The sequence below is a fragment of the Pezoporus occidentalis genome, unplaced genomic scaffold (genome assembly GCF_034315485.1).
Source record: "Pezoporus occidentalis ecotype Australia unplaced genomic scaffold, CSIRO_AGI_Poc_V1 ctg37, whole genome shotgun sequence".
Classification (NCBI taxonomy): Eukaryota; Metazoa; Chordata; class Aves; order Psittaciformes; family Psittacidae; genus Pezoporus; species Pezoporus occidentalis.
In genome coordinates, this window is record NW_026915691.1 from 5,670,721 (window position 1) to 5,691,059 (window position 20,339).

The 20,339-nt window shown below is 40.2% G+C and overlaps 1 protein-coding gene across 5 annotated transcripts in view; it reads left to right on the forward strand.

The window, feature by feature from the left end:
• Positions 1–16,472, forward strand: part of ZDHHC8 (zinc finger DHHC-type palmitoyltransferase 8) — a 125,054-nt gene extending 108,582 nt beyond the window's left edge. For all 5 annotated transcript variants that reach the window (XM_062631468.1, XM_062631467.1, XM_062631466.1 and 2 more), the window contains 6 exons: positions 1,284–1,375; positions 3,049–3,181; positions 4,040–4,157; positions 4,868–4,977; positions 7,952–8,988; positions 11,652–16,472. In XM_062631468.1, coding sequence (XP_062487452.1) covers positions 1,284–1,375; positions 3,049–3,181; positions 4,040–4,157; positions 4,868–4,977; positions 7,952–8,988; positions 11,652–11,823 — 1,662 coding nt within the window. In that variant the 3' untranslated portion in view covers positions 11,824–16,472. The remainder of the gene's footprint in view (positions 1–1,283; positions 1,376–3,048; positions 3,182–4,039; positions 4,158–4,867; positions 4,978–7,951; positions 8,989–11,651) is intronic.
• The last annotated feature ends 3,867 nt before the right edge of the window (positions 16,473–20,339 follow it).

Sequence of the window (20,339 nt, forward strand, 5' to 3'; positions counted from 1 at the left end):
TGAGGAGTGCACAGAGGCTGATTTAAGATGTTTGTGAGCTTTACAAATGCCTCTGAAATTCTTTTATGGAATCAAAATAACCCATAACCCAACATCTGCTCATATCCTGGTATTTTTAGTTTTTGAATAGAGTAAATAAATATCCTTCCTTCTTAGGCTGCTTTCTATCAGTGGATTTCAAGCTACTCTAGAAACCAAATTGATATAATTAGTACTGTAATCTGCTAGTTAGAGAAATTTTATTTTCATGTTGTGTTTGAGAAAATGGGCACAGAGATATGAAGAGCTTTGCCAGCATCTGGCACAAATCAGCTTAAGTGCAGGATTAAATGCACATGTGCCAAATGTCTCAGGCCCATGGCTTAGTCATAAGGTTAGTCTTCCAACCCTCATAACTTCCAACATTTCTCTCTTGGCCTTTTAAAGAGTTTTATGTTATATCAAAGAGACCAGCATAATATATTGCAAGATCATTTAATCGTTGTTATTTTATGTGCAAGTAATTAAAGTATTTCTGGTACTCTCTAAACTTGTTGCTAGATCAAAACTATGAGATGATTAAAATGCATTACTTGCAAACAGCAACAGTAATGCTTTTAATGGCAATCACTATTAATCTCTCTGGCTTTATTGGTATTTATCCCCATATGGTTACTTTCAAGTATCTGCCTGTAGAGAATACAAACCCTTTACAAAGCTTATGAAGCTTTGAGTGGATCCCACCAGTCTAATGAGGCTTGGCTTTTATTAAACTAGCTCATTTCCAAGCAAACATCGTAATCACCAGGGAGTTCCTGGCACCCTCCTGCATAAGGCAGGGGTTTGTACTATTTGCCGCTAGCAATGGGAAGCTGACAGAAAGGAAACATTGCTTTCATCCAACATTACGAATGTTGAATTGACATTCCTGTTTGTTTGGAGGGGACTTGCCAAGGAGCAGAGGAGTGGAAGTGACAGCAATGGAAGGGACAAAAGCAGGCACGAATCTAATTACAGGGGCGGCATGGACAGGTGAACCTTGCCACTTTGAAACTCAGTCACATTCAGCACACTGCCCTTTTGGGAAGGGGTCTTTAGTTGGTGTGCTTCCTAGCTAGAAGCCGGTGATGAAGATGGTGTGTTAGAGCAGGAGAGAGGAAGTGCAGCATTCAAAGAATGTTTGGGATCTGTTTGGGAAGGACAGTAGGGTCAGAGTAAGGCATACTTGTTCTTGGCTTTCTGAGGGTTGGATGATGATTTTTATGTAACCAAAGGTTTGAGCACTGTCCTGAATATGTTTGCAGGTGACAGGTAAATTCCGTGGAGGAGTGAATCCCTTTACCCGAGGATGCTGTGGAAATGTGGAACATGTTCTCTGCAGCCCCTTGGCTCCCAGGTAAGAGAAATGCTTCAGCTGGGAGTGAGGGAGATGGAGTAGTTGTTGGGACAGAGGAAGAAAATGTGCTTGGTTGGGCTCACAAGTAAAGGACCATTTACTTCAGGGAAGTAAAGCAAAACACTCTTGATGGCAGAGCTCTGTGGTAGCCACACTGTTGCATTGCGCAAACCTGTCCAAGCAGTTGCTTTCTTCATGTTATTCATAACCCTCATCCCAGAAATGTTTATTTGGAATGAGCATGTCAACTTGTATCAAAAGCCTATAACCTTGATTTCACTAACTTACCTAGTGGATTTCAGTAACAAGGTAAGTTTTCATATGTTACCTTATTCCCAACATGACTTTTGCACTGTACAGTCATCATCCTGGTATTCTAATCTGCTGGAGAAAAGGCAAGAATCTAAAATCAGCCTTTCTCCTTAAGACTTAAATCTAATTTAAGGCTGCTGTGGTTTTCAATCTCACTGGCACTTTCATTATCATAAAACAGATTTTCAATGAAGTCTGTATCATGGAACTTGGGATTTATTTATGGCTTTCTATTTTTGGGGAAATGGATTTATCATTTCACATTTTAAAACCAGGATTTTAATGCAGTAGATCAGATGGAGTATAAATATCCTAGGTGCAGGAGATGTCCAGCATGCAGACATGTTAATAGTCATACTACAAGAAGACTTATTTGAACCTTTTCAGGGTTTTGAGCGATTCCAGACCCTGGCACTATTATCTGCCTCCATTTTTTTTCTCTCTTTCCTTTGCTGTGCAACAAATAAGTCCTAAAAGACTGTTATGTGTGTTACGGTGAAGACACTGGAATGGCTGCTTCTCAAAATTACTGAAACGTGAAAATCAGGTCAAGATACTTTAAGAGAGCTAGATATTAGAAGCTGGGAGACACTCCTGTTGAGAGGGGTGTGAGTACTATCATCATCATGGCTATTCTCAGACTTTCAGCAAGCAGAATGTTTGTGTTTTGTGAAGACCAGTTCAAATTGTCCTGTGTATTGAAAATCACTGAACCATCACTACTAGAATGTCCTGTTCACTAGATAAAACAGAGAAATCTTTTGTGTGTATTGATATTTATGCATTGTACAGCCACTGCCCATTTGCACTTACAGAATTCTAGTCAACTAGAAAGAAATTAGATATCTAAAGTCAGCCAATGCCATTTAAATTTGTCGCTTCCTATAGGCCTGTCTGTTTCTTTTACATCCCTTTATTTGAAAACGCTAAACATGCTACATACACAAGTGACCATGTGGTAAGCTAAAACTGACTGCACATTATATTCTCCATGTTAACTCCCCATGTGCTGGGTCTTATTGCTGCACCCATTGTTTTCCACCACAGGAAAGCTGTTTTGTGTTAACTAGGTAAGATATAGTAAATCACTTCCACTGGCAGTAGGCCTCTCTTTCTCTTCATGTGAATTGCACTCATGTCCATCACAGTCGCAGAAATTGCTTGGGATTTTCAATGCATCCTCTCTTTTTGATCACTAAGCTCTTTTTATTGCTTTTTAATTATTACATCTGGTGAAATGGAGTCTGCTTATCTAGATTCTGACTCAAATCATACCCTGGAAGCAGGAAGATTTTTTTGTCTCTATGCCTTGTTCATAGGTTATTGTTTATTGTAATGCTGACTGTTGAAAAATTAATCAGGTACATAGTTGAGCCCAAGAAAAAGCAAGTTGTGAGTGTGAAGCCTCCTTTCCTCAGACCTGATTTATCTGAGCGTCAGATCACAGTGAAGATCAGTGACAATGGGATCCAAGCCAACCTCAACCGGAGCAAGGTAAGGCAGCCTTCAAGCACTGCTTTTGAAGAGCATGGATTGAGCATTATGAAGCCTGAGAAAGAGTTTGTAATAGAAAATCTCTGAGATGATGCTTTTTGTTTGTTTGTTTTAGAAAATAATAGAGGTTGAGTCCTTGTTGTATACTTCCTCCTGTGAAAGTAAGCCAGATTCAGTAACAGCAGCTCTTGATCCAGCTGTTTTTGCAGCTCTGTAATAGAATACCTCTGGGCATCTCCTGGATCTGGCTGTTCTTTGCAATAGCTACTTTCTGTCCCATGAGTTGCCACCTCTTGGTTCCAAATTAATTTTAACAAATCTAATACTTTGTGGGAAGCCTTGTACCACCAGGTCAGCTGTTGTACTGCAAAGGTTTTGAGCTTCCAGACTGTACAAAGTCTTGTGGTCCAGTGAAAGAAATACTGTCTCAGAAGCTGAGTTCTCTTTTTCAGTTTCTCCTGTTATGAAATAGGGAGAAGGAATTATTTAGTCACATAAAGAGCAGTGGATTCAGAAGAAGACACTTTGAAAGAATTTGTGGATAGTTATTCGTTACACTCTGCCTGGGAAGTTGCTGAAAAATACTAGAAAACATCAGTGCCTTCTACCACATATAAGCTAGCATGATGATAATGTTATTTAGCATGCCAAGTATACTAGAATAGTGCATTTAAAATTATACTGGCTTGCTATGACAATGCTAATTTTACAGGTGACAGTCGTTGTCTGCAGTGGATGCTAAATCATGTTTGTCATTGTAGAATAGGTAGTTCTTGTTCCGAGGTACATCCAGCACTCTGACATGTGCTGTTATTTAACCAAGTTGTGAGTAATGACTGACTCTTTGGTCATTTTCAGTCCAAAATTAGCCTGGAAGGTCTGGAGGATAAAAGTATGGATGTGCAACCAGCTCTCCCACCCAAAGGAGATCCAAGCAAGTACTCTGAGCTGAAAGGCCAGCTGGGGACCAGTGAAGGTATAGTTACATGATCAGTGTTTTATTTTCAATAATAAGAAAATATTTAGCCTCTTTAAAAAGCTTCTGGTATTCTTTCAAAACAGTAGCGGGATCTGGGTAAAGTTTTTTTTTCTATTTATAGGAGTTCAGAGCAGTAAAGGGAGAGAAAAGTAGCTTGAAGTATTCATTCAAGCCTAGCCTGGATATTTCAGATCAGTTTTGCAGAGTTTTTAAACCCTTTTAACCACCTTTTTAAATTTTTGATCAATTTTAAAATTAAAATTTTTATTTTGACCTAAGGAATCAGAAATATTAGCATAAAAATGCTTAGGTATTGCAAGCTGAATTATTTATTTTATGGAAATGTGAAATTAAAGCTTTATTAGTATTAACGAAACCTCTCATTTTTTTCTCAGACAAAACTAGCTGATATTTCAAATCTGGTATTTCAAGTTATGGCAAAATTACTATTCACCAAAATATGTCACCCCACTTAATATATTACATCTTGTTTCTTCGCTCCAGATTGTTGATCTGGCGGCAATGTACGGCTATTTCCACAAGGACCCCATTGATTTTAGTGAAATTCTGCACAAAAATACTGCCAGTTTTATTTTTTCCAGAACAGATCTGTTTGCAGCAGACCATGGATAGCAAGGAATTAGGGATGATAGCTTTCTGTCCACACATTTCAATAGAAAGTCCTCTTTTCTTTTCCTCTTTTACAGAAGGCAGCCTTTCACCCAAACTTATCAGCCCTCCTACACCTGCCATGTACAAGTACCGACCAGCTTTCACCAACAATCCCAAAGTGCACTACCATGCTACAGCTGAGCAGGTGAGTGAGCCTGGGAGAGTCTGCTCCCATCTAACACCAGGCAGCATGGAGCTGAGGATAAATTCATTGCAGGGCTCTAGTGAATGTCAGAGTGTGAAAGTAAATAACAACACTTGGCATTGTTGTGCGACCGTGTATATTTGCACTGTGCTCCCTAGGAAAACATGTCTGCTTTTGCACCTTTCCTCTGTTGAGCTTGACATGTCAGCCCTGCTGACAGGCATGAGCTGCTGCTTTACCAGTCTCTCGGCCTGATCCTGAGATGCTGAGAAGTGTCATTTCCCGTTGGCTTCTTCAGACATAGGTGCCAACTCACATTCACTTCAGAGGGAGCTGGGCATGCTTAGCGCTTTTCTGGACGAGAGCTTTTAGCCAACAGGCAACATGCTCAGTGATTCCTTAAGATATCAGCTTGCAAAACAGAAACAACTTTTAAAGCATCCCAAGAGATGTTTTAGTTAAAATTAATGGAAGATTACTCATGTTTGACCTTCCTGAGCACTTTCTTACAACATTTAGGTTATATGGAAAAAAAAAACCAACAAAACTTCCTAATACTTGGCATCATTTCCTCCTATCAAGAAAACAGAAGTCCAGACAATTAGAGAGACTTGCTCTGGAATTCTGTTTTCGCTTTTGCTTAGGAGTTTTGAAACAGTTTACAACTGTTTCCTTTGGAAGCAGTGTGCAAAACTAAGTCCACTGCTGATAAACTCGTTTTTCTTGCTTATTTCTCATGGATTTATTACAAATATTCCTTGCCCCCCTAGGGCCTGAGAACAGCAGTTTTAAAATCACTGGTCTAACTGTATGCTTGTAATATGTATCCAAGTCTTCACACACCAGTGGAGATGATACCCTTAAAACACACATACCACACACAATGCAGTAGTCTTACAGTCATTTTCACCAGGAGCTTCAATGTCACCCCTGCAATAACAGGAAGGGGGTAACATAAAAGAAAGGAAAACATGGTAGAGATATATAATTGACTATAGCAATATTGAAATAAGACAGCATGTTCCTTAGATGGTGAAGAAAACTTTTTCAATGTCTTTTTTGTTTTGAAAAGAAAGATGGTGAGAAATGATGGAATTCCAGCTATCACCAAGTTTGTGTTTTAGTCATACTGCAGTAATTGTAGATCTTATCCTCTGGGTTTGTCCACTTAATGAAGAAAAGATTGGCTTATGAAAGGGAATGTGAGAACAGTGTGTTCACTGTATCCAGAAAGTTTAATATCATATCATCCTCGCTTTATTACATAAAAAATGGCTTCACATCCAATTCAAAATACTCTGTTTACAGGCATCAGCCAGCACTTTTGAGCTGTATAGGCCACAGTGGTTTTGGTCATGATGCCAAAAGTTGTAGAGCCATGGAAGGCAAGCTTGTCCTATTCATTCAGTACACAGCCACAGATAGAGTATAGGTGCAGGATAGGTTTTCATTAGGCCAGGAGACTGGGCAGTGCTATGAAATGATAACAGGGTACAGCATCTTCACTCTGAGAGTTCCTGTTTCAATCCTAACTTAAAAAGATGTTGTTACTATAGGCTGACGGGTGTGCATACAATCAGCATTGTGGACTGTTCAGTTTTGTAGTAGTCACAACTTTCTAGTAGTCAAGTGGGAATATTACAAAAAGGAGTTCACTTGGCAAGCAGATAGAATGGCACATATTTGCCTGCCAAGCAATATCTCAATATAAGGTATAGAGAGAAAGAGACTAGCTGGTGTGAGGAATATCATGTTGTCTCTTCTGTATCAGTTCTTCAGCCTGTGAATATAATTCTGCTTTTGAGCAGAGAAAGCTGTTAGGAAAGAGGGATCAGGGCATGAGGATAAGTAGCACAGATAAACTTACAAGCTACGTCATTGCTCTTTCCTCCTCCTTACAGGCTGTCACTTGGTCTCCTTTTTCCAGAGAAGGACAAATTTAGCACCACACTCTAGAAGACAGGGAGCTGTTTTGCATATTTCCCTATCTTCTAGTTCAAAGAAAAAAAAAAGAAGAAAAATTCAGAATAAAACAGATTTTTTTTTTTTTTTTCCTTTAAAAGAAATTAGATAAAGAACAAATTGCATTGACTGCATCTCTGACTAAATATGTGACTGATAATAATTCTTTGTTTGCATAGCTGATTTAGCCAATTTCTTGTGCATTATGTCAAACTTTTCCTTAAAAATAACTGCAAAAGTTACTTGCTTTAGCAGAGAATGGCATTTCAGATGAGCAGAACTGTAAGCAATCTTTCATAGAGTAAAACGAAGTAAAGTCCTATCTGGTTTCAATGCACATAAATAAATTATGGCCTATGTTTTCTTCTGTGATGTGGCTACTCTCTCCTACACAGCAATTAAAAAGAGAAAATTGTTTCATTTTGTTGTTTAAATGGTGGGAAGGAGCCTCTCTGCTTTAATTAAGCTTAGGTGCTTAATTTTAAAGACCTATTACTGGGAATTGAGAATTACTGAATATTCATAGCTCTGAGTAAAGTGGACAAGATGGATGAGAGTGTGCTGGTCCCCAGTGTGTTGAAATGAAGCCTAAAGTATTTCTGACTCAGCATGCAAAACCAGACATCCTGCAACTCAAGAGCTATTTGTAGAAAAGTTGAAGTGCTTTTTCCAAGGGCAGTATTATCAGATTACAGTCTGATTTACCTTGACTGAGACTTGAGTCTCAGCTTAGAAAGTCTCTCATTCTGTGTTTTCAGTGTCCTTTATTGACATATCTATTCCTGTCTATATTATTTAACACTTACTATGACTAATTCCTCCTTGCTTCTAAGATGATCATCCATATGCTGAACAGGAGTTAGGAGATTCCTTGTAATGAACCTGTGTCATAGCTGGGCTGAAAGTCTGAGGGAAGACCTCCAGCTCTTTTCTTCCCATCCACTCACTGTGGAGAGCAAACCTGTACTTACTTATCATTGGCTTCTGTTTCTCATATTTACCTCTGTTTTAGATCACTATGCAGGAGGGACACAGTCAAGGGGCTTTGATAGAAGAGGATGGCAGGAGCCTTGATTACCAGTCTGAACCCAGCTTGGACATTCCCAGCTACCGGAAGAGTTCCCTCCACAAGACCTATCAGTCTTCCCCACTCCAGATAGATTCCTTTGCCATCAATTCACGATCCCTGAGCCTGAAATCTGCTAGCAGGAGAGGGACAGACAAAGTGCCCCTACATCCAATAAAGTCTGAAGGGACGGCTTCCACCCCTTACAAAAGCATCTTTTCTCCCAATTCCCTATCAAACAGAAATGGGAGTCTTTCATATGACAGCTTGCTAAACCCCATGTCACCCTCGGGAAGGAAGTGCATTGCCCATTCTGCTGTCAGCTCTGTTGGGTACCACTCCCCCTATTTATCAGCCAAAATGTGCCATCTAAGGGGAAGTGAGCTCCAACGCCAACCACCGCAGAGCTTCAGCCCAGTGCTGGGGGGTCCAGCTCCACATCAGCGAGACCCCTCCCCAGTCCGCTATGATAACCTTTCCAAAACCATTATGGCATCCATCCAGGAGAGGAAAGAGATGGAAGAGAGGGAGAAGCTCCTCCACTCGCATCCTGATTCAGTATTTGCAGACTCAGGTGTCTATGACACCCCTAGCTCTTACAGCCTTCAGCAAGTCAGCACACTCTCTGAAGACCCACGCAGCATGGCAATGAGATATGGATCTAGAGACAATCTGATGGCTGCTACCAGTTTTAGCACAAGGAACCCTATACTGCAGTCCTCAGTGTCTTCACTCTCAAGTGCAATGACAAGAGCACCAAGGACTTCCACAACCTCTCTACAAGCTGATTTAGCCAATAATAACGTCCAGTCCCATCAAGCACTACAGGGCAGGGTGAGCAATGGCTCCTACAAGTCTCCAGGCCACCAGGTCCCATCGTCCCCCACAGGGATGCCTAGGTCACCCTCTTACGGAGGCCCGAAGGCTGTCTCATTTGTAAACACTGTGGAAATTACAGAGGTGCAATCAGTGGGAGCACAAAGGTATGTACTGCTGTAGATGCTGCTTAGCAATAAGAATCTGTTTGCATGCAAGTGGAGAACCCGTCACTGGAGGCACAACACGGATTACATTTGCTGCAGGCCAGCAAGGGTGGGAGGTTTGTGGGTGAGCTTTAATTCTGTAACTCCCTCCTAACAACCTTGTGATGACAAAACATTTGCACATTTGCTGTTACTTGAACTGCAGGTGGTCAGTTAAGATGTAAAAGTCATAGTGATTTAGTGCCTTAGCTGAACTGGAGAATTATTTGCAAGATGTGAGGCAGATTATCCCTTCCATTATGCACAAAGGCGTGGAGCTGTTTTAGTTTGCAGTTCAAAGGGAGACTGGACCCAGCCATTGCTTGGACACAGAGGCAAAGTTGGAATCACAGCATGTGCAGGCATACCCTGCACATGCAGGAGTATGCCCCCTGCAAGGAGGTATCTAAGCAAGATCCTCAGCTGCAACTTCTGTATGCACTTACCTTTCTGCATGCGCTTTTTTCTTTCTTCTGGAGACTGTAGGGCTTGAAAAGTCTGAAAAGAGCTACATCATCCCAAGGATGCAGTATTTCAGCAAGCTGGGGGCCTGGACAGTTCATTAGAAATATCTAGGTTTTCTTCGCATCTGGCACTGACTGCACTATGCTGTCCTCTGGTTAAGGTCCCAGGTTCCTCACTCCAGTATTATCCAACATTTTGGGGAAAGTTACTGAAATGTGGGAGATCCATTATTGTTGGTCTCCTGAAGTTTAGTGCCAGTAAGTTTTTCCTCGGTGTTTTCAAGTGAATTGTAGTTGTTAAGATGATTTGTCTGCTGGTGGAAGATCTAACTTTCAGGAGGTAGACAACCATTTTTTCCTCTATATATGTATTAAAGAAACAAGTGAAAGAAGAACTGTGGACTTATTTTGCCTCTCTACCCTCTGTTTGAGACCTGGATGTTTCAGCTGCTACTGTAGGAAATATGCTGATATAAAAAGCTAGATGCCTTTGCTTAGTCTCTGAAAGTCATAACCAGTCTTGGTTATGCTGTCAGCTTGCTGGTCCTACTGCTTTTACATTGTGCTTGTTTAAAATGTGGAAGCAGTGGGACTGACATGGTTTTTACTGAAGTTCTTAAAGTCAAGTACCTAGATTAATAAATAAATAGCTTAATAAACTTGAAGTTTTTTAGCTAGTGAAGTAAACCCCCCCACAAGCACTCTGTGCTTTGTAAACCTAGCAGGTTTTCTCTATCAGTATCACTACTGACTTTCCTTTCTCCCTTTTCCCCTAACACAGTCCCCAGCTCCTTTCTGACTTGTTTCAGGTGGCAGACTGTGTTCTTCAGGACAATTTCAGCACTGAATTAGGGCTTTTATAATACCTCAGTGAAGCAAATATAGACTTTGGTCCCTGCATATCTCAGCTGTTTGGGGATGCAGCAGTGTTTTATGAAACCACACAATATTGTTTTATATATTTATGTATGTGTGTTTTTCTGGCTCAAATAACCATGACTCCATTCTCCAGTGCAAGCACAGCTTAAACATGTAGCAGAAGCTGGTGTGAGCTGATGGGTCTGCTGCTCCAGCCCCAGGATATAGCTGTCAGACCAGGCTGCCACATAAAAAGTGCTCTTAGTTTTGGAATGATTCTGAACCTATCAAGAGCTGCGTGAAAGTCCGGGGTCGTTTGTTTTGTTTTGCAGACACATGTAAAGAGAGAATTTGCTTTTGAATATAGTTAACCCATCAAACTCTCTGGCCTCCAGAAAGAGTTAGGGTGGTCTGAAATAGCTCAGGCTGCCTCAATTTGCAGGCAGACAGAAAGTGTTCCCTTCTGGAAGGCTCTGCAACCCCTGGTCACTGCTGCTGGCATGAGCCAGTCTTAAACTTCAGACTGAGGCAAACCCAAGCAGACATCCACTGTGCAGGAGTAAGATGTGAGAATACAGCAACCCCCAGTTTTGCTGGCACTTCCAGAACACACACGACTTCTTTGGTAGGCTTTTATCTAATTACTTTGTGCTATTTACATCTTGGGGATGAGACACATTATATTTTAGTCTGTAGTGGCCTAGATTTAAAAGATCTTTTGAGGAAAGCCTGTTGTCCATGCTCCCTGGCAGTAGGTCATAAAAAAGGAAATTATTTTAGAGTCTATCCAGAATATGGTCTTTAATTGCAGGCATCCTAAAGTGCTTCCTGACTTGATTCACTTTGTGCCTTCTGTCATTAAGTAGTTTTAACACTTCACCCCTCTTATGTCTTTCAGAGATGGGCAACAATTTTGCATAGCTGGATACTTAACTGGGAAGTGTTTATTCTGAGTATTTTATTTATGATTGTAAGAAGGTTAAGGTCAACAGTGGTGACCGTTAAACCCTCCTGCATCCCACAAATACTTACACTGTTGGTTTGGTTCAACAAAGCATTTTAGCAAGTAATTAAATTTACATTACTGGGGTCTGATCCACTAACCTAATGGCCAAATGAATTCTCTCATTTCAGTGGCTTTTCATCAAGTGTATTGGCTTCAACCAGGTTGCCCGCATGCTTGAATATTTTGTGACACTGGGACTTGGGGTGCCAGGGAAAGTTGTTTATCCTGGATGAAGCTATTCTGCTGTCACACTTTAGTCACTAACACTGTATTTTTCGATACGTCTTTTGATGCAGGGATGAAATGCAGTTGAAGACACCTCACAATAAAATTAATGGACAGCCAAAAGGAATATCCAGGTTGGGCTCAACATCAAGTTCCCAGGGGACGCCTGTCAGCCCCGCTAGACACTCAAATGTTAAGAAGGTGTCTGGAGTTGGTGGAACAACCTATGAAATTTCAGTGTAAAATAAAATTAATTAAAGAGCCATCCACTCAGCCAGCCATGAAGCTAAGAGCACTGTGAAGACTCAAACAACAACAAAGAAGGAGCAGCAGCAGCCGGCCACTCTCCTTTTCTTGTTTTGGGTTTGTTCTGTTTCCATCTTTCTCTTTTGGCCAAAAAACCAGCTGCAGCCTTATTCTTGAGGGAATAAAATTGTACAGTCCATCAGACTCTTCCTAAACCGACAGGCAGGAGCTGGCTATGACCTAATACCATAACCACAGAGCAGATTTATTTCATGCAAGAGAGCGCTAAAGCCATTGTGCGTGTGTCTGTCCAATAAACCTGTTGTGTACCAGTTGTGCTGTGAAAAAGTACGGTCAGTCCAGGATCATTCAGTTTTCCCCATGCCCCTTCCCAGTTCTTCTGACCAGCAAAGGAGTCAGAGGCCCAACTGCTATTTTCCTATCGATGTGGAAAGCAGGCTTCCTGTGCTGGGCAGTCTGCATGTGCGAGAACTGTGTCCCGCAGGTGTTGCAGGTTTGGTTCCTTCTCCTGGGAAGGAGCAAGGCAAAGGCACTTGGGACACAAACACCATATCGTCTTTGAAAGCCTTCCTAGTCCCAGCTGTGAGCAGGAGAAAGGATAGCAACAGCTTCTCACTGTCTGCTGTTCGCCTCCCTGTGTGTGAAACTGTGTGTACGTGTGCGCGTGTTCGTCTCGTGGAAAAGGACCGCAACACCAGTAAGGATCTTCCACTCTGACCTCTGCTCCCTCTGGTTTTTAAAGGCTTCTCTGACTTGGAAACAAAACCAAGTAGATAGGAAATATTTGGATGGGAACATACTTCAAACGTCAGCTGCTTTTCCTGCACCCTTCTTATTATCTGTTGGATTTAGGCAATAACATGGTTTACTGCCTTGCCCTGGTGCCGTCTGTGTAATCCTGCCGCAAGGTTATCACGGTCTGTTGAATTTACAGTGTGTGTAACTGAGCCAAGCGTACATCTAAAGGATATAAATTTTCCGTCTGCCTAATTACTAGCACATTCCCTCTGGTCTTCAGTACTGTTAGACAAAGGATTTTCCATTTGGGCTTTCCCCTTGGGAAACAACTTTTAAAAATAATACCAATCAAATCTGTTTAACGTTTTGAGGTTTCCTTTTCCTGTCTCCAGAAAACTACATTTATTTTGTTGGATTTAAAGACGTTACTGTAAAAAAACAAGGGGTGCATTACTTTTATCACAAACATGAGGACTCTGACAAAGCTAATTTGGGGACAGATTGTTGTTTTTTTTTCTTTTCTCCTTTTCCTTCCCATTCAGTTACCACCTCAGAAGTCAAAAGTGCTGAGATCTGGACCAATGCTAACTAGCCAGATCATGTGTGCAATTATTAGCATCCTGACCAACTGTTGCCAAAGTCACTAAAAATCATTATTTATCCAGTCAGCATATGAAACCTCGACCTCCCACCTGGTTCTCCTGGTGAATAGTTTGGATTAGAGAGCTAAATACAACATTTTTCAGGATATTTGTTTCAAGGAGTTGAATGCTTTTCAGTCCTATAATGGAGAGGTCTCCAGGTATTTGCTAGCAATTTAGAATGTGTTGATAACTTACTTGTTTTCATGTATGTTGAGATTAATTATTCCAGAAGGCAAATATTGGTCTCGGTTTTGCCTGGTTAAAATTTATCTTTTGATTTGATAAATCTTGTCATCTGCTGCAATATATGCTTATTATGTCCCTTGTATATCACATCATTTTTGAAAAGGAAGGTTGAAGATAACATAGGAAAGTTAATCATCTCTCTGTGTAATGCTCTATGTTGCCCGAAGGGAGAAACCTGGAAAACAATGCAACTGCAATAGGCCAAAGTTATGAGAAAGTGAACTAGAAATCAGTGTGCATTTTATTGCATTGGTGATATTTTAAATGCCTACTGTAGAGACATTGCAGACCAGAGAAGCAATCGTCTTTCTATGCAGATTTGCTCACTGGCATGTAGAATACTGTCTTTAGCTGGAGGCACCACGGTACCAGAAAGATGCTGGCAGACTAGATCAGGTACAGATGGAGCAATTTATATTGAAAGACTGGACGAGCTGGCTGATGAGAAAATTTAAAGGGCTAGAAACATGTCACTGGCTAAGCAGTGAAGTGGAAATTGATTATCATATGTACAAATACATTATTTAAAAGATGTAAAACCAAAGGTAAATCAAACAGTTGTCACTGGTAACCAGTGGTCTACATTTAGAAGGGGGCAGAAAAGACAGAGGGGAAGGGGCAGTGAAATAGTCTTCCAAGGCAGAGTATTGGAGACTAACAGTTTAGGACAGTCAAATTGTGTTTGGACAAGTCATTAAAGAAATTTCTGAAAGAGGTGAGCCTGCAGGGGCAAGGGGCTAGACCAGATGGCCATACAGATTTCTTCCGTCTTTAACTGTTATTAATCTGCAACTCTACCCTAATGTTAACTCCTCAGGAAGATGCACTACTTCCTTAAGGACTGGAATTCACTCTGGTGCATAGAGTATCACAAGACTTACTTATTTTTAAAGTATCATGTATGCCATATGTAAGCCCTGAAAAAGAGGGGATATGTGACACACTGAATTTGGGCGAGGGAGCTAGACAAGGGCACATTATATCATGTATCTTTGAATACGTACATGAAATTCATGCAAACAAGGCTGAAAATTTGCACCAATATTTGAGATTTGCATCCCAGTGATGCTCCACTTTGATCGTTCTTTCTCCTGCATTTGTAAACAGAAAAACAAAGCTACTGAGGAACTTGAAGGGCCAAAGAGCCTTTGAAGTTAACTACATTAGTTCATGAGAGAATTTCTCAGTAAGACTAAACACAGTATTGTGTGTATAAAGCACTAATATCCAGGGTTATTTTGACATAGTTCACAAGGGGTAAGGGAGGAAAGAATGAATGCACTCTGTCATTACAGGTTCAGTTGTAAGGATTGTATATTTTATGAGTAGTTTTGCCCAGTTGAGAGACATTCAACTTGTTCATAGGTTTACAATGGTACCAAAGTATTCTTTTTTTTTCCCTTTTGAGGTTTGCATAGAGTTCAGTGCACATAGCCTGGAGTAAGTTATTCAGATCTTCTGAAAGAACAATCCAAGCAGAACTGTTAACAGGAGATTGCATGCAGCAAATCCAGTCTCATTTCCATCAAAGGCACTGAACCTGCAGCTATTTTCTCATAAATGTGTCTGTTTCCATAGCTCCTGTTGCGGGACTGGGGACCTATTTATTAAAGCTAAGTTTGGGCAGAATCCAGCCCATGTTAAAGTATAGTTCTTCAAGTAGTTTACAGTTTAGCAGCAAGGTGGATCTGCCCAGACAGTCTCAGTTTTTACAGACACTGAAAGCCAAATCTTCAGCTGGTGTAAATTGGTGTGGCTCCATCAAAGCTCATATAAGTGATGCTAATTTACAGTAGGTGGGGATCAACCATGAAAATCCAGCACAAGTTACTGCATCTTGTAAAGTAGCTTCTTTATTTTTGTCATGTTTATTTCATGTTTCAGAAGTCTTAAATCTTTTTGACGTGTTTTTATTTTTAGCTGTGGACTGTATTACTTATTTAAAAAACAGCAATAGTTTTTGTTTAGTTTATGCATCCGTTTTCATTGAATATTGCATTTTATTAGCCATTCGTTCCCTGTTCATACACTCCCATTTAGCCTCCAGGTTTTCATTGTAGTACAATCTGCCTTGAAAAGTTGGATCTCTGTATCTTTAATTGTATAATATATTGAGTATTCTGAAGTTAAATGTACCTTATTACATGGGTGGGAGAGAGAGGAAATATTTTTACTTGAAGCCTTAATATTTTCTTTTTTTACTACTTTGTTTGTTGACCTCATAGGAAAGTCTGAATAGCAAAGACTTTGAAACTCTGGGCCAAATACTGCACTGATATACAACCAGCATTTGGCCTCCTATGTCAAAACTGGATGCAGACATAACATGAAGTGAACAAGGGAAAAAGCCTCAGGGTGGTGTATTTTCCTGAAGATCATGAATACAGTCTCAAACTGTGTCTGTAAGCAAGTACATCAAAGAAGTCTTCAAGTCTTGAACTTTTAAGAAAGCTGATAGCAGGAACTGCCCCAATATCTTACATTTGCATTTTCTTTTTAAATTAAGCAAAACAAGTGTAATTACTGAGTTTGGTTAAAATCAGCTCTAAGGGTTGCACAGAGCTATGTGTGAGTAGCCATGTGCAGCAGATGAAATGTGTTGTGTTGCTGTTCTAAAATCGCTAACCAAGCATAATGTTATGTCAACTCAGCCTAAGATAATCACCTCATGGGTGTTACAATGGACGTTCCTCAGATGATGCCTATTCTCCTATAAGCCTAATGTGGAAATTGCAATGTGGTTTTCTTTGGACTATATGTGTGGTCCAGACTAGAGATATAGAGAGATATATATATTCAATATTTTTGTGTGTGTGGGAAAGATGGGGTCAAGGTTGCTGTCTCTGACAGTCTGGAAGGTTAATGTCGAACCGTTCTTATGGTCTGTATTTCACCTGTTCTGCCTCCTTGAATTGTTGGAATGTATCCGTGCAGGCTTTGTGGAGCTCTGTCTGTAACCTTTTTTGTGGCTCTCGTAATACATATATATTTTTTAAACCTTTGAGTCACTTCAGTATTTTCAAGTGTCTGGTTTACCCTGGTGAGTTATGCCTCAGATGCGTTCGTCTGCTGAGATGGTTCATGGAGCCCATAAACCTTTTTCACTTCCACTTGTGCAAAGCATGAACTGAAACAGTAGAACTGGAAATTCCAGTTCCAGTGCAAAATCTTCATGTGACAAAGTATTAAAACAAGTGATTGCAGGTTAAGTCTCATTTTCAGGGTGCTTATGGTGGAGTAGGAAATATGCTGAGTCTGCTAAAGAGTGTCATGCTTGTGAGGCCACAGTAAGTCATCCATGAAACAACACTAAATGAAGTTTTCTATGCCATTTTTTCTTAAATCTTTGGGGTTAACAGGGATCCTGTGGTCCAGCACAATTGTGAATCATGGTTATAGAGTTACTGTGGAAAAAATGTTATCTTGGTATTTATTGAAATGTTCTACCCAGGATAGGGGTAGATTTATACACCCCAAAGATGTCAATTTTTCATCTGCATTCATCTGTCTGTTTCTATCCTTTGAAAATAGGTCCATTTGAGCAGTAAGACTGGCTTGTAACACAGCTGCCAAGCCCTCCTAACAGCAGCTGCTGCAGGGTTTCTGATGCCATAATTTGCATACATAGGCTAATTACAACAACCAAGGATCCATTCAAGCATGTTCATTATAAATGCAAGTCATATTTGTGTGCTGCCATGTCTTCATGTGGCAGAGATTACCTTATATATAAAATGGCCAAACCCCTGGTAATCACCAGGCTCCACTGATGTTGCCTACATCAAACAGAATTACGTAAACTCATGATCTGTATTAATAATACATTTTATTTAAAGACATCTTTGCTTTCCTCTCTCTAAGTAATGGATAAATTATCCAAGTTCATATTCAGTTCTCCATTATTGTTACTTTTTATTCTGCAGGACAAGTTTCAGTTCACATTTTGGAACATAATAAGGAGAGACAAAGGAAACTATACAGGTGAATATATCTTTTAAAAGAGGAACAGTTATATAATAAATAGATTAGAATTACTGTCAAAATAGGTTTTGTTCATCTTGTCAAAATAACTTGAATTTTAAAGTAAGGATTATTTCCCAGCTGGTATCTCTGTAACCCTGAAACATTATAAAAATGTCTTGGGTTAGACATTTCAAATTACTGAAGAAATATGATCTACTTTTTCAGATTAAAAACAGTCCTAGAGAAGTGATGGTACATTTTACATTTTACCGTGCCTTATATATATGTGTATATATATATATGTATATATAATGCGTGTATGTATATAATGTATACATAACTGTGTACATACATTCAAGTAAAACTAGTTACAGGTGTCCCTATCTGATGTATTTTAAATGGAACTGATCTGTGTTGATACAAAAAAAACCCAGAGGTTGTATCAGTAGCAAAACACAAAACCAAAAATACTTACTAAAACATAAGCAAATAAAATAGAGTGGAAACAGTGTTTCTGCCAGTGGTTATGTTCCCAGGCCATGGAAGACTGGTGGGTACACCCACCATTTTAAGGGATATTGAGAGAGAAGGGAAAGCAGTGATGGAAACTTGGAGAAGGTAGAGAATATATAAGAACATGAGGAGTGCCTGAGAGCACCCCAGTGCTCAGGCCTATGAAGGAGAGATGCAGGAGGAGGAGATGGGCTGTCTTTCAGGGGAAGCTGTCTGGTTTTGGTTTAGTTTTTGTTTTCCTGCCAACAGGGATGCAATGCTCGTGACTAGCTACATATGGAACAGGGACTTTTGCAAAGCTTCAGACAGTGGATCTTACCTAGAGAGAAAAAAGTGGCTTCTGTGGAAATGACTTTCATCTCCCGAGTGTAAGAAAGATTATTCATGTTTCCTTTGCCTTACAAATTGTTTCATGCTGTGTTGTCATCCTGTTCACCTTTTACACATGCATCCCTTGTGTGGATTTTTCAGACAGTAATTTTGCCATTTATTTGCAAGGAATATAAAGCACTATCATAGCCTATCCATATTGAATTAGATCTAGAATATACCTGGCCTGAGATCGACAGCATACAAGGCTAATGTGAGCACTGTGGGTAATGCTGAGATTTACCAATATTTCTAGACTGTGTTAACATACTCTGTCTATCCACTCCTCATTAACCAACATAATTTCTGCTTTCATGGGCATAAGCTAGTTTGATCAGACTGTATGACAGAAATGCATAAAATAACTTAAGCTGCAGATTCTGCCAGTTCATGAGCTTTTCTAGGAGTTCAGTTGCATTTTAGAATAGTAGAGGTACCACAGGTAAGTCTTGTATTTTAAAAAGTATCCCCTTTCTGAAATAAAACAATTTTACAAATATAAGTAATTAAAACCCCTTCCTTTCAGCAGACTTTGTGAAATACCTGTCATGTAAAAAACCACGAGGGCCATACACTACCCCCTAAAGTTTATTTAACACCTTCAGACTCCCAGCCTCCACGTGGGGCTTGTACTATCCATCTGCTTCTTCAATATGGGATAAAACTAGGATTTTCAAGCATGTATTTGAGCGTTGTCTGTGTGCAAACCCCTCCTCCCATTGAACTCATTGGTAACTGAAAGAAATGATGGGGAGGGTATGTCTGTTGAGCTGTAGATAAGGCAGTGCCTGGAACACTTTAAGGGAAAAAAAATAGTCCTTCATACAAATTAAGAATTGGTGGTGGTGTTTTGCAACCAAAGCATGCCCATGAGTTTGAGTTCAGTGTCATTACATACAGTCAGCAATGAGGATTCAATTTAGGCCTTTCAACACCAAAATCACAAGCCTTGAATATTTGAAATGAGCACCTAAAATGAGAATTCCTATTTTCAGCGTGGCACAATAATATATTAAGCTCATGAATGCCATGCCTAGCTCACACTGAAATCGTAGCTCCCCTGCAGTCACTGTTAGTTTTTGCTTTAATATTAATGGGGCCTCATCACACTTGACATGCTGTTTTGAGTGGCACCCACAGGCATTAGCTCACTGCTGTAGTTCAGTGATGTTTAGGACTTCTTCAAGCTTCTACCTTGCAGCAAATCAAATACTTTTATCTCTTCCCTACAACAGGGGACAAAGGGGAATGTGGAATTTAATAAACATCCACTTTTGGGGCCAACTCTATTTTTAATGGTGCTTCTGTCCCTACTACAGAGAATTTATCTAAGTAGTTTTCATGTAGGCATTTCTGAGTGGCAGGCAGCAAGGGGGAACTTGGGTTAGTTCTAGCTGCAACGTGGTGCTCTTCTGCCTTCTGGCTTGTCCTTCCCGGTGGTATGCAAGTAAGTGGCTGCTGGGCAATGGTTGCTTCCTGCATTCACTGCTTCAATGGATATGAAGTGGAGAGCTCCTGTGTGTGCCTGTGTTACAAAGCACACCTCCCTGCCATGAATAATACAAGTTTAAAGCCTCTTTCAGTGATGTAGGTGCAGAGCACATGGGGATCTTTGGATCAAAGAAGACTGTGGAAGCTCATAAAATGGCATTATAATCTGGTTCTAGTCCTGGCACAGGTGGTTAAGCAGAACACAGCTTTACTGTCAGCTTTTTCTCTTGTACAGTCATTTGAACAGATGGTGAAAGGGGTTTTGTTGGGGTTTTTATAAATACAAACCAATGCAGTTGCTACTTAGGAAAACCTCACCTTGTAGAAACTGCAGCGTATGAGTAAACTCAGTGAGTAACAGCATGATCCTATTTTTGCAGCCTGGATATTGTGAATCCATCTGGCCTTGGGATCAGCCCTTATTGTCTCACTGACAGATATCTAAAATAACAGACTTAAAACCAGAGAATTAAGTAGTTATAAATAGGTGGTGTTTGGTTATGACTAATTTTTCAGACACAGTATAAC